This window comes from Cyanistes caeruleus, chromosome 7, assembly GCF_971803275.1.
Source record: "Cyanistes caeruleus chromosome 7, bCyaCae1.hap1.1, whole genome shotgun sequence".
Classification (NCBI taxonomy): Eukaryota; Metazoa; Chordata; class Aves; order Passeriformes; family Paridae; genus Cyanistes; species Cyanistes caeruleus.
This window is the reverse complement of record NC_141707.1, coordinates 24,435,638-24,449,195: the sequence shown is the minus strand read 5'-3', so window position 1 is coordinate 24,449,195 and position 13,558 is coordinate 24,435,638. Positions and strand designations below refer to the sequence as shown.

Sequence of the window (13,558 nt, the reverse complement as noted above, 5' to 3'; positions counted from 1 at the left end):
AGAAAGTTCTCTTCTTGCTTCTCAGAGTGAGAACTGTACCAGCCTTTATTTCCTAACTAGAGAAAACTGAAGTGCTGATTTAACAATTGGAATACTTATGTTCCTTTATTGTACCAATGTTAAAGATTATCTCACTGTGAAAAGGTGTTTTCCAAGTGTTAATGCTCACTGTTAGAACATGCTGTGCTTTACTAAGAGCTTGTACAAATGGGATGTGTTCTGGGAAATCTTGTAGTAAGAGTAGATTACGTGAGTGGCGATGCAAAGCAGAAGGATCATGTGCTGCTGCTGCACACAGTGAAGGTCAGCAAAAGAGCACACGCTCTGCAGATAGTGGGACAGAAAGCTGCAAAACGTATTTGTACAAGAAGTGGACATTTGTGTTGAAATTTCTAATTTTGACAATAGTTATGTTCCAGAGTGGAATGAAAGCAAAAGCATTTCCTGTATATCCACCCCTTCCACCCCTCCCATCCTTCAAGTCAATCTAAATACTTCTGTTTGATAAGATCAGGATATTTAATTATGTTTTAACTGATTTTTATATTTTATAGTCTAATTTAATCACATTTCACCAACTATTAATCAAATGCCACCAATTATTTTTTATAAAATAGGAATATTCAATTTTCAGTAGGCTAAGATGAAATATTTGGGTTTCCCATTTGTAACTGATTTTTGTTAAGGGTAATGCACTTCTGTGGAAGGTTTTAGTTTTAATGAATTTATATGTGCTAGTACTATTCACAAGATCTGTGCTGTTAGTACTACCAAAGATCTGATAGATTATTTTACCAACATCTTGCAGTAGGTTTGCGATATTTAACTTATTATGATTTTGGATTATTGAGTCAATCAATGGGATTTCATAATTTTCTAACCTTATTGCCAATGTTGATTACTTTGACAGATAAAAGTAGAGATAAGCAAACAAATTTCATTGAGCAACTTACGATTTACAAGTTTAGATGGTAATATTGGCTTGCACTTCTCAGGAGATGCCACATTCTCTTCATCTGTTACATACTCAAAATTAATAATAAACATCATTGCTACTCCCTCTTGATTTTTCACTGGAATTATGTGGGTGTTGCAAATGAAGGTAGATCCTGCAGATGGATTAAAAAAAAAGGAAGAAATATATAAATGGAAGGAAAAATCATTTTTTTCACTTCAGTAAGTCTAGTTATGCCAACAGACAATGAAGAATATTTACTTGAATTCAATAATTGAGCATCAAACATATTATTCTTTAAACAATAATGACAATTATTGTTTAACGAAAACCAAAAACCAAAAAACCAATTTCATAGAAAGAAATACCACTGTTCAAAATTTCCTGGAGCCTTACCTTTACCAAAAGGTGTCCTTTAAAATGGCAATTTTATTATTTGTTTGTTTTTTTTTGTTCACTGGAAGTCCGTATAGATGGGCTTGTAAAATGGAGACATTTAACACCAAAATTAGAAATGTGAACACTGTTTCAACCAAAGTCCTTGCAAAGAAAGCAAAACCTGATTCTTCTAAATGTCGAACATTCTTTAAGCATTTGGTTCTATTACACAGGATGAGTCATGCATTAAGTATTTATGGATGTAAATATACCATTATTCTTATTTTAGCTCTTAGTCTTTTGGGGATTTAGGGAAATGTTTAGGTTTGTGTTAAAAAATGATATTTGTTTTATACTCCATCACAAAAATCTTCTGAACTGTGCTAATAATTTTCAATAACTTCCAGGAGGGTTTGACTTAATTGTTATACACAATTTCAAGTATGAATTTAAAAATACCCTAGCTTTCACATGTAGGGAGCATACGCAGCCTATACTAAAAGTAATGGAGAGTGTAAACTTTCAATACCTCTGGTGCCCGGGATGTTCTTGTTTTAAAACCTAATTACAGATTTAAGGAGTTCTTTGTGTTACTTCTTCCACTATAGCATTAGAAGTTTCAGTTGACAAAGTCATTAGTTTTGATTTAATTATTTCTATTAATATTATAGAACATAGTGGTTCCAAAAATAATGTGATTGCTGCAAGCAATACAATAATGTGCTAAAAACTTCATGCAGACACAACTGTGAGATGGGGTCTTTCTGTGATAATTAAGTTTAATGTACATCATCTGCAATTTAGGTACTCAAATGCAATAATAACTGAAACTTGACAGCCTGTGCAATTTGACAAAAACCAGATATTGATCTAGATTGCACAAGAATATTTTTTTTATTTGTTTCAATTGAGGAGAGAGATAATACAATTTTTATCATTACAACCAAGAACCAGATTCTGGCTTCTAATATTTAATGTAGTATTTGCTATAATGTGGTATATAGAGAGATTTGAGTTATGTATAAAATTGACATGCTGGCCTTTCAAGTTTTGCAGCTGCAACTTCCATCCATTTAATAAAACAGTTAAGCTGTGGCACTTGGCACAGTTTCCATGGTTACAAGCTCAATGACTTTAGTAAACAGAAAATAAGCAATTTAAGACTGTGCCATTAGAGCTAAAAATAGAAGTGCTGCAGGCCAACCATTGCAACATAGACTGGTTAAACAGAGAGTTTGGAGAGAATTTAGAATAACCTTTGTGGTTTTAGCTAACAAATAAAATACATACTCAGTTCAAAGAGTCAAAATTATATTTATTGATTTGCTTGGAAGGATATTATAGGGATGGCTTTGACATGATTTATAGGCTGAGCAGGTATCCCCCAATATCTGGAAGTGGGTCTTGGCTGAGGTGTGCATGGCTTTGAATCATACCCAACTTCAGTGGATCAAATGTTTGTCAGTATTTGCAAAGGAGGATGATGAGGACACCTCTTTAAAAACCTTTCTGCTTTTGAAGGCAAGGGTGTTTCAGCTTTTGAAATGCTTCCCACAGTGCTAAGTAATGACACTATTTCCCATTTGCGTAGAACATTCCGCCCTCAAGAATTTACAAACCTCATTTGTATTGGAACTAGGGATTTACATCTCTGGGGAGATGCAGGAGTTGTTTAACAGTTCACAGCTTAAGAACATGGCAATAAGAGCAGAGAATTGAAAATTTAAGCTGTATGTAGAAATATTTCAGAGACAAAAAATAAGAAAGGTTCATATGTGGTTTAATTTAGCATGGCTTCTTTGAAGACCAAATACACCACAGACTAGTAAGTCCACTGTAGTTCATCAGTCTGAAGTTTTTCCAAGAAACCCAGGCTTTTTTAGAGGAAAGGAATGTTTACTTTTTTTGTATGACTGAAAGTGGGATGCTGCAAGTTAACCAAAATATAATGACAGTCGCAGTCAGTGTCTGTGACACTGTTAGTGTTTGTCTTTAGTACAGACACTGCTATCTTCTATACACTTATCAGTATCTAGCTCTATAGAAGAGACAATAAGGAAATATAAAATTCAAAATAGAAAGGAATACCCTGGTGTGATTTTAAAATAAATGATGAATACAAAGAAGTAACAGTGGCAAATTCAAAATATAAGCTTTGAGTTGTTAGAGTTGATAGCAATAAAGAAATAATAAGAAGCAGCTTGTTTACAAACACTCTTATTCAGTATTTGCACTCTGGCATCCCACTGCTCTTCATTGCACTCAGCATGTTTTTCCTGTTTTGTCTCTATGCTGAATATTTCAAAAGTAAGACATGCTTCTGATGAGCAATAAAAATGGTAATGTAGTTTTTGGAATTTGCATTTCTTATCTAACAGCACCGGGCAAGTGGATGATTTAAGGAGAAGAACTAAGAAAATTATACCTTTATAATTAATAAATTCAATATCCAGCAATATATCTGAATTTTCTCATGATTAATAATTACTGTGGAGTAATCATGAAATATACCTGTTTTGCTCTTTTGTTAACATCATTTGAGATGAAAGAGAACAAGTTGGATATTTTCTTGTCAGCTTGAATTGCATGGTTATAGGGACTTGTTTTCTTTTATTTAAAACATTGTAAAGCCCACTGTTTCATCTAGTTAAATTAGTGGGAAAATATACATATGGGAAGAACAGATTTCGCTCCCCTATTTCCTGTGTGGATATGATGTATGATTCCATAGTTATGTATTCAACAGTATAATTTCACAAGACCATACAGCCTTGTGTGAAACAAGTAACTGCCAAAATACATACACAAGTGACAATAAATATTTAAGAAATAATGGCTTAGGGGATATTAGGGTTGTATAAGGATATATTGCACCCTTACAGCAATTCTGATGAAGGAAAACCTATTTTACTATCTGTCTGCATAGTGTTAAAGCTGACTTGCTTCAAGAGAGCAGTGCAAGGCTGGCACATCAAGCCAATTAATCTGGTTCATAAACTTTATTTACCTTTCCAGTGCTTTTTACAGAAGATTTTAGGGCGTATTTTTATCAGACTGCATCTTCTGGATACAACTGCATTCGTTTATTAGAATTGTGGAAGTTCCATTTATAAACAGTTTGGAGAGGACAATTCAACTAATACAACAATGAAGACAGTCCAAATTCTCCTATGAAGATATCTGACAAGTAAACTTTGAAAAATGACAAATTCAAAACGACTGATTTGATTCAGCCGTCCTGGGAACAAAATTTTCACAGGCCATTTTATAGGCCGAGCTCAAAGGATCCCTGAAAAATGAGACAGTGGCACGTAGGTAATTGTTCTAATTCTGCAGAATTGCCATGGTGCACACTACAGGAACCTTTCAAAATTCATCATCATTCAGGATGGCTCTGGAACTCTCTTGCCCTGAGCGGGTTTTACAGTTGCTATCTGCATTTCACCATTTAAAAGTTTATACTCCTGCACTCAGTACCAATTTGAGGACAGCCTTCAGAAGGTCAAGACTGGTTTCAATATATTTTGGAACCAATCATGGCTCCCTGTGCCAAAGAATTTATGACTTCTCAGATATTTTTTTGTTACTAGAGCTGCTGTAGACAACAGACTAAGGCTATAGAAAGAAAAAGTACTGAATATGTCCTATGCATGCATGTAGAAATTTTTTTGCAGGGTGACCTCATACCCGAGTTTCCTAGGACTGTGATAATTTTTTACTTCTATGACCTACAGTAATCCAGTGTAGGTATCTCTACAATCCATAGCCACTTCTGCTCATTTAAAACTGAAGATGACAAAGAATAAATCAAAACATAACAGAGAAGGAGCCAACAACAGCTTGCCTACTAGAACAAGACCAAAGACAGTCAAAAATAGAGGCAAGGATACTCTGCATTTCCAGATCTAGACAGTCCTGTTGGCTGTTTGCAAGACAGCTCTGAACAAAACATGTCTGCGCTACCAAAATTTTATGGTAATATAGGGACAAGAGAAAGATTCTGGATATTCTTTGTGCTTTTATAAAATAATCACTATTTTTATTGTGGAAATAAATACCCTCCACTTCCCTCAATAGTATTCACACTTTGCCATCAAAACAACTGCTCAAAATGCCTTCGTTTTGAGGCATAAACTTAAAACTACCAATTATAGTAGAAATGCAGTTAAATATATTTCATATTTAATTGTGTACAAAGCTTAGTCTTAATTCTATCACCATTTTACTGAAAGGGGGCACAGAAAAGTCCACATATCTCCCACTTTGTTAGTAATGAAGCGAAATGTCTTCGTAGATGCTTTTTTTGACTAGTTACTGTGACATTATTAGAGTGAGATCACTATTATAATAATCAGAAACTTAAAATTTCTCTGTTAAGCAAGAGTTGACTTCTTTAAATACAAAGAACACTATGAAATAAAACATAACCACTCTTATTTTGTTATCGTATGTCCGTGTTTATAGCCTTATTTGTCCTTTTAATGTAGCATGGCTTATGGGGATTGCCCAGTATAAATAAGAACTTGGGGAAAGAAAAAGGCAGCTAATCTCAGGGAGAATTAATGCAGAAGATCAGAACACTTTTTCTATCTTTGCCTGTTCATTATGAAATCTTCATCTGTGGGATGAGAAGCCAAAGCATGGCTTTCTACTGACTCCTAAACTTCACAAATTCAATATTCTCTTCCTTCCTAATGGCAAAAAACCTCCATTGCTTTTTAATTCTTTCAGCTTGGGGATGGTTTTGGAAAGGTGTAATACTTTTCCAGGCAGAACATAAAGGGAATTTAATAAAATTAAATTTGTGTGCTAGTCTTGGGAAAGGAAATACTGTCCCACTTTGTGCAGACATTCAGGAAGGCTGAGACAGTGAGCTTTATCCACCATGCCCAGCATTCAACTAGTAACAAGCCCCTTGGGACCATATGAAATGCAGTTAATAAAAGTCTTGTTCTCTGGCTTAAACTGCTGTTTATAATCAATTTTATCACTAAATGCTGGCAGATAAAGGACATAGACATGTTTTTAATATGGAGTGAGGAAAAGTCAAAGGAACTGTGCAATAGAGGAATTACTTGTAAGGCAAGGTGGTAAGGGACATAAAATATCTTGTGAAATAAAGCTGTTGGTTGCACATAGCTCCTAAGATTTTCACATTCCTGAAATGCCCTAAGAATAAGGAGAATATTCATATTTTATACAGCTTTGTGTGAGATATAATTCTAGTTTTATTCCTTGTTGTTCCATAGCTACTTTCAGCCAAACTTTAAAAAAAAGGAAATGGAAGCAAGCCAAAACCTTTGTTTTTCATATGTGTTGTCAAGGTTCTGATAACAAAAATTTAAAAACTTGTTTTGGAAAACAAATATTGTGAATGGTGCAGAAGAATGACATCTGAAATTTACTGGTTGTAAGTTATTAATATGAGGCCAGTATAGCAAAGCATTTTGTATTCTTGAAAGGTTATAGACAAAGAGAAAGAAATTGAAACAGCACCCAGGGAATATTTGCTCTGCTTTGTGTGGTTTTTGTGACTTATCCCTGAAGAAAGTCCTTTCTTTTATGCTTAAAATTCAGAAGCCTATTTACTTCCACTTTGAAGTCCACTCTAAGCAAACACTGTGTTAGGTGATGTTTAGTTGGCATTTAGGGACAATTACACTGGGGATGTGTATTGAATATTCAAGCAAAGCCAGTCTGTCAAATAATGAGGCATGATGTGTATTGTGATGTGGGGACGCAACATGACCAATCAAGGACTTAAGATCCAATTCTTTCTGTTTCTATTCAAGCATAAGTCACTATGTGACAGAACACTGCAGTATGTCATAAAGAATATTGTTTTCAACAATGCAAAGTTTTACTTTTATTCTAAAATCATGTGAAGAAGTATATTCCTGTAATGCTATATTGAAAATAGTCATGCAAAACATAGTTTTATGCTAAAGGGGTCCTTTAGCAGCAAATATTTTTGCAAACCTATTTTTCTGTTAACTAAAACTAAACTAACTTCTGTTAACTAAAAGTATTTATTAACAGATTTTCACACCTTAGCCTTCTTGTTTATACAATAAAAATGAGTGGAAGAAGGTCTGAATCTGCCTTGAGAATATTTCCCAGCACTTTGTGATGTAGAACCATGTCTCTGGAGACAGATACCACATAATTACTCACTCAACTCAGTAACAACCCCATGAAAATTATATTGGACAAATACTTCTGTCTGTTTGTACCTGCAGCTTTTTGCATCTTTGCCATTGGTGTCATTTATTCAGACCTTTGGAGACATCTGATTTGTAAACACCCTATTTAAATTTCGTCAAAACCTTGGCTTATAGGAAAGAATTATCCTTGGATGTTCCTTTCTTGCCTTCCTTGCATTTGTTATGTATCTGCACACATAAGGAATAGGAGAATGATGCTGAGACTAAAGATGATTATATTGGTAACCACAAAAAGCATCTACTCTGGGAATCCCAGTTTGCATTGTAAGTGTTGCCTGTTGCTGCCCTTCAATGTGTACTAGTATAATTTTACTTTCTTCTAAAGGTGTTAAGACTGAGACATGAAAAGGGTTTTAATCAAACCAGCATTAGAAATTAATGAAGAAATTAAGGATAACTCAAAGAATCTCTTGATCCCATTTTCTCAATTGAATTAGTAGATAACAGCCCCACAATATTAAACTGTGTCTCATAAATTTCCATACAGAACTTCGGGCAAGTTATTATACAATTCTCTTTATCTTTCACCTGCATCTTCTCAGCTGTGTCTGTATGTTACCATTTTCCAATTCCATCTGACTGAAAGTGAGCCACTGTGAGTTGCAGGGATGGGGAATTCACACATTTCCTGTATCTGTGTGATTGTCTATTCTGAAATTTTCACTTCAGAAAACAATTAAAAATAGATGGCAGATTGAAATGTATTATATCCCTTTTGAATTGAATAGCTATGTTTAAGGGCATGAATAGAGACAAGAGGAATGCATTTGGCTGATATTTATTAGAGACCTTACAGTGATTAAATGGGACCTACTTCCTTTGACATTTTAATCCACCTTCCTTAGCAAACATTCATTCTGTCACTGAAATGGTTGCTGGTACTAAGATTTGATGTATAGGACCATTTATGTTTTGTAAGGTATTAACTTATACTGTTTAAAGGAAGAATTTTTAAAGTAATAAACTAAGAAAAAAATTGCCCTCTGTGGAATCTGTGGACATGTTCATTACTGGACTGGCAAATATGTATATCTCATTTGCTCTCCTTTTAATCCCATTTGTAATATAATTAAATTGGCAGAGAGAATACTGTTCAATTGCTCATTCCAGCATTTCTTAGGCTACACCTGCATTGTTAAAATTATTGCTAAGATCCTAATTGTACTATGTACACCTACACTAATAGGCTATGGTGATTAATTGTAATGCTGAAAACATTTTTTAAGGGAGGAAAATTTCCTGCTTTGTTGTTTAAGTGTCTATAAACGTAGAGAAGATAGAGAGCAATTAAGTATTTGGCAAGGAAAGAAAAATGAAATTAAGTGTAAAATAAACAGTGACATATTTATAAAGAAAAGAGCAATAAAAAAGCATAGAGTGAAAAATGTTGAAAACTGTACATGGAAGGTAAAGATTTGTTTAGGTTCCAGGCTGCCTGTAGAATAATTCTATTGAAAGCACAGCTGGGCCAAGATAGTCTATTGCAAGATAGACTTTTTTCTTTCTGTCTTAGCTCACCTTAAAACTGCATTTGAGTTTTGTTAGAGGGAATTTGTCTAGGGCACAGACTGAAGTCAGGAGGCCTGGTTCTGACAGTCAGTCTTGAACACTCAAGCTGATCTTTCTTAGAGATACAAGCTTGCACATGCACAGTCGGGGGAAAGCTGCATCTGAAATTATTTTCTGGATGGGTTCTCATTACTGGCAGTTTGGAAAGATGGTATGTTCAAATATGACTGTTATTTGGAATTGTTCAGGCCCTAAACTTAGTCTAAAATCTTTTCCATGTTGTCTTCAAGTAAGGAGCAAATAGTATTACTTCTGAAAAGCAATGTCTGTGACTTGTTAATGGGATCTTTCTGTCTGCATATGCAGCTGAACATTTTGGGCCCAGTTCCTTGCACCTATGTAAAGTTTCTGAGTGCACACTGTATTACCTGAAGCTAAGAAGTCAGACATGGAAGATCAGAGCAGATTGCAGGGGGTACATCTATGAAAAAAACCTTAATTATTAAGCCTGTAAATGCTTTGCAAACCAATTGTAAAATAACTGAGGAAGATTTTTCGGTCTTTTGTGTTGTATCCGTTGCAGACTATGTGAAAGAGGCAAATCCAGTGCTTCTCATCTTATTTTCTTAGTATAAATACTTCTTTTGCAGACACTTGTCACATAGTTACAGTGAATGCAAAATATACTACACTTGATGAATATCATAACTGAAGATTTTAACAGCAAAACATTGCAAAAAAGTGCTATTTATGAAAGAAACTGAAATATTTCACTGAGAAATTTTCAAAATTAATTATTTATTATTTTTAAAGAACAATGTAAATTTTTTTTTTCTACATTTCACATCACAGTCCTGTGAGAAAAAATGTTTTTAAATGTGAAATTTACTGATAATATATTAAGAAGAAATTTTCAGGATTAACAGTGAATAGTAAATTCAGTTTGTTCAACTGTGTGATACACTTGAACTGAGGACATTTTAAAAAAGAGAGTTTTTTTTTAGATACTAAAACTTGACTAGAGTTTTCTGTCTATTAACCAAAGAGAACTCAGAATGTAATATCTTAAAACATATAGCATCCCAATAAGGAACAATTATAAAAAATTACCAATGTCCAATGTCACTGGACATAAGTGAGTACCACTTGAGAAGGGTCAGTGATGAAAGATCATATTAATTTCTGAAATTGAAGTGGTGGGTGAAAAAAACCTTGGTTCAAATAACAATAACGCAGCACTATATTTTTAGTGGTACTAACAGACATTTGTATTAGTTTAAGCGATTTTCAATAATTTTTGAACCTTTGTCAAGAAAGAGAATTGTATTTAGGGAAGGTCAGGATAGGAACTGCATTAATTCACCAGAATTATGTGCATTTAGAATAGGTTTTAAAACAACTAGTTTTCACTGTGAAAATGCTTTGATTTTTTTTCATTCACATTTTCAGTAAGCTTACTTAGAAAATTGCACCAAACAAATACCAGAAGTATAGTTCAAGATGAAAAACATTCATAGGACATATTTTCTCCCACATTTTTTAAACAGAAAAATTGCAGAATCCCAATGTATGTTCCAAAACACTTTGTGATAATTTCAAATTTAAATATACTTTCCACAAAAATCTTTGCAAAAACAATGAGGTGAGAAATAATGGTTCGAATTTCTTGTTTTCAGTTAGTTGGCCAAACATTAGAAAATATTTAATTATATGTGCTAAACATGAAGATGACTTTTTTCTTTACTTTTCCCCCTCAAATTTTCTTTATTTCCAATCTGTAGTTCTTTTCTTCCTCCTAGATATTCATTTCTAAACCCTCATTAAAAGGTATGCACCTCTGGGCATTAAACTGAGAAATGTCTTATTATGTTCATGTGAAAATGAATCTCAGGTTTGTTGAATATTGCCTGTCTTGCAGAAAATGTGCAGAGTAAGACTTTTTTTGTGAAAGTAACCTCATTTATTTCCCCAAATGAAACTACATAAACTATTTTAAGAACTAACTGAATAACCTTGTAAAGCAGAATGGAACAGAAAAAAACCCAAACAAAACCAACACCAAACCACAAAATGAAACCCACAGAATTCCTCCAGAACTCCATTTTTGTAATTTGTTTCATTTATTCAAGGTATTGGTCCTGAATACAATACGAAGTAAAAAAGCGATCCAGATTCTGTCCTTTCTGACACTGCCATTTCAGGGAGAGGACAGGGATTTTTTTGTCATACAGTTATTAAAATATATCAAAAAGAGGAAGTCATTAAATGGCCATACAGTCTGAAGGGTGATACAGAAAAACAGATCAACAGCAGGTCCCCTTAGGCAAAAGGGAAATGCTGTCATTTCTGCAAATTTTCACAAATGCAATGTACATTCAGTTCCACTGGCCACATGGAAGGAGTACCATTTTCTAAATATACATGCCTTTCTTATTGAAATCATACCCTTGGAAAATCATACTCATGGGAACATACCCTTCCTGATATTTTCTAAGTGAATTGATCATGAGTAGCTTGAAGTACACAACCCTAGACTTGTAGAAAAAAAAAAAAATTATGTCATTGTATACAGGTTCAGTTGTAAAGTCATTGTGTGTGTTACAGTGCTTTATGGTAATCATGTGACTACGGTCACCTAACAAATGAACGTAACCTCCCAGGACAAAGAAAGTAGTGGCATTTGGGAGTTCTTTGTAACACAAAATCAAGGGATTTTGAATGCACATTAATAAATGTGGTGTGAGGTCTATGTAAAGAAGGTTTTTCAAACACACCAGCAAAATATTAAACTTCTTGTAAAAATAAAAAGAACCTGTTTCCTGGTGCAAAATCTCCAAGCCAAACATAATATATTTTTAATTCAAGTTCTCATTAGAACTGATAAATATGAATAATTTACTGGACTAGAAATTCATGGCTGCCCTAGGGCTGGTTTTCATGACCTGATTGCAATCAGTTTAGACAAACAAAGAACAATCCCAAGCAGTAAAACAGTGGTCCTAAATGGGTAATTTTTTATGTTTGAGAAAAATGTAAGCAGAAATAATTGGGAGGAAAAGCCAGACAAACATATGAATGAAAAATTGCAATTCTTAATGAGAATGTTAAATAACTAAAGAGTAACAATTCAAAGATGCCAAAGATCTTAACAAGTCCATCTGCACTGAGTGCAAAAGTAAGGGTAACAAATAGGGATTAAAAACTATACAGTGAATGGAGAATGGAGAAAGTAAATACATATCTGTGGAAACAAAGAGGTATGAAATACCTCAAGCGAAGAGAAGAATGTGACAACTAAGGAGACTAATGAGAGTAAGTGAATCCTCTCATTAGTGAATACGAGAAGCAAAAAAATAGCTCCAGTAATAGGAAGGAATTTTTTACTCTGAAGTTACTGAGGTCCTGGAACAGGTTTCCCAGAGAAGCTGTGGATGCCCCATCCCTGGGAGTGTTCAAGACCAGGCTGGATGGGGCTTGAGTAACCAGTTCTAATGGAAGGTATCCCTGCACATGTCAGGGGGATTGGAAGGAGAGGCTCTTTAATGTCCTTTCCAACAAGCCTTTCTATGATTCTATGATTGTGCCAGCATCCATGAAAGGGATACAGTGGCAATGAAACAGCTGTATGGTAGTAAACCTGACATAAGTTGTAAGCAAAAGAAGGAAACCTATGATGTTAGATTAATTTAAGAAAGAATACCTGACAGAAAAGTAATTAATGTCACTCAGTGTGGTAATGCAGACGTTATTAATGGACAAGAAATCTCATTTGATACTTCTATTCTTTGTATAAAAAATAAATCAAGTAGTCATTACAGACATATGCATTTGTAAGGTAGTCTACTGATTTTTATGCAATATTCTAATAAAGTAATAGCACTATAATTGTAAAAAGCTCGTTACATAGTTTGCAAATTGTCTGAGAGCTTCCAAAAAGTCATTAAAGGAGGACCACAATTCAATGCCAGTTTCTAGTAAAAGTCCACTGAAATGATCACAGTAGCATTAATTTGCTTTGAAAAGATCTGAAGAAAATATGAAATCCTTCTATAAAATGCAAGGATGCTTCATAAACCAGTTGTGAAGTGGCTAATGATATGTTAATGAGTCAAAATAGAAGCATTTAAATTATTCTGTAAGTGGGACATAAAATGCAAAAAATGCATTATGAAATGGTAAATTTAGTCAGACAGTTAAAGAACCAGGGCATGTAGGCTGAAATGAAAAAAGATAGCTATAGCCTGGAATGTACTGTCTCACAAAAGAAATAATAGGATAATATGTAAGACTGGTGAACAGTGCCTGAATAAAGAAATAGAATAAGAACTTGACCTTTCCCTATGTATGTATGGCACTTAGGGGACTGAAACTGGATTGCTGCATACATCTTCTGGCATCTGAATTCTTAAAGTCCATTGAAAAATGGAATAGGGCATAAAAATGACCAGAAGAATAACATTCTTTAGAATGGTGTGAATCTTAAAGGTGTCAA

The 13,558-nt window shown here is 34.1% G+C and overlaps 1 protein-coding gene and 1 long non-coding RNA gene across 9 annotated transcripts in view; one reads left to right on the top strand and one right to left on the bottom strand.

Moving 5' to 3' along the window:
* LOC111932151 (uncharacterized) overlaps positions 1 to 13,558 on the top strand; it is a 287,756-nt gene that overhangs the window by 17,794 nt on the left and 256,404 nt on the right. The gene's annotated exons all lie outside the window — the stretch shown is intronic.
* KCNH7 (potassium voltage-gated channel subfamily H member 7) overlaps positions 1 to 13,558 on the bottom strand; it is a 203,038-nt gene that overhangs the window by 81,999 nt on the left and 107,481 nt on the right. For all 3 annotated transcript variants that reach the window (XM_023931109.2, XM_023931107.2, XM_023931108.2), the window contains exon 3: positions 954 to 1,109. In XM_023931109.2, the coding sequence (XP_023786877.2) occupies positions 954 to 1,109 (156 nt within the window). The remainder of the gene's footprint in view (positions 1 to 953; positions 1,110 to 13,558) is intronic.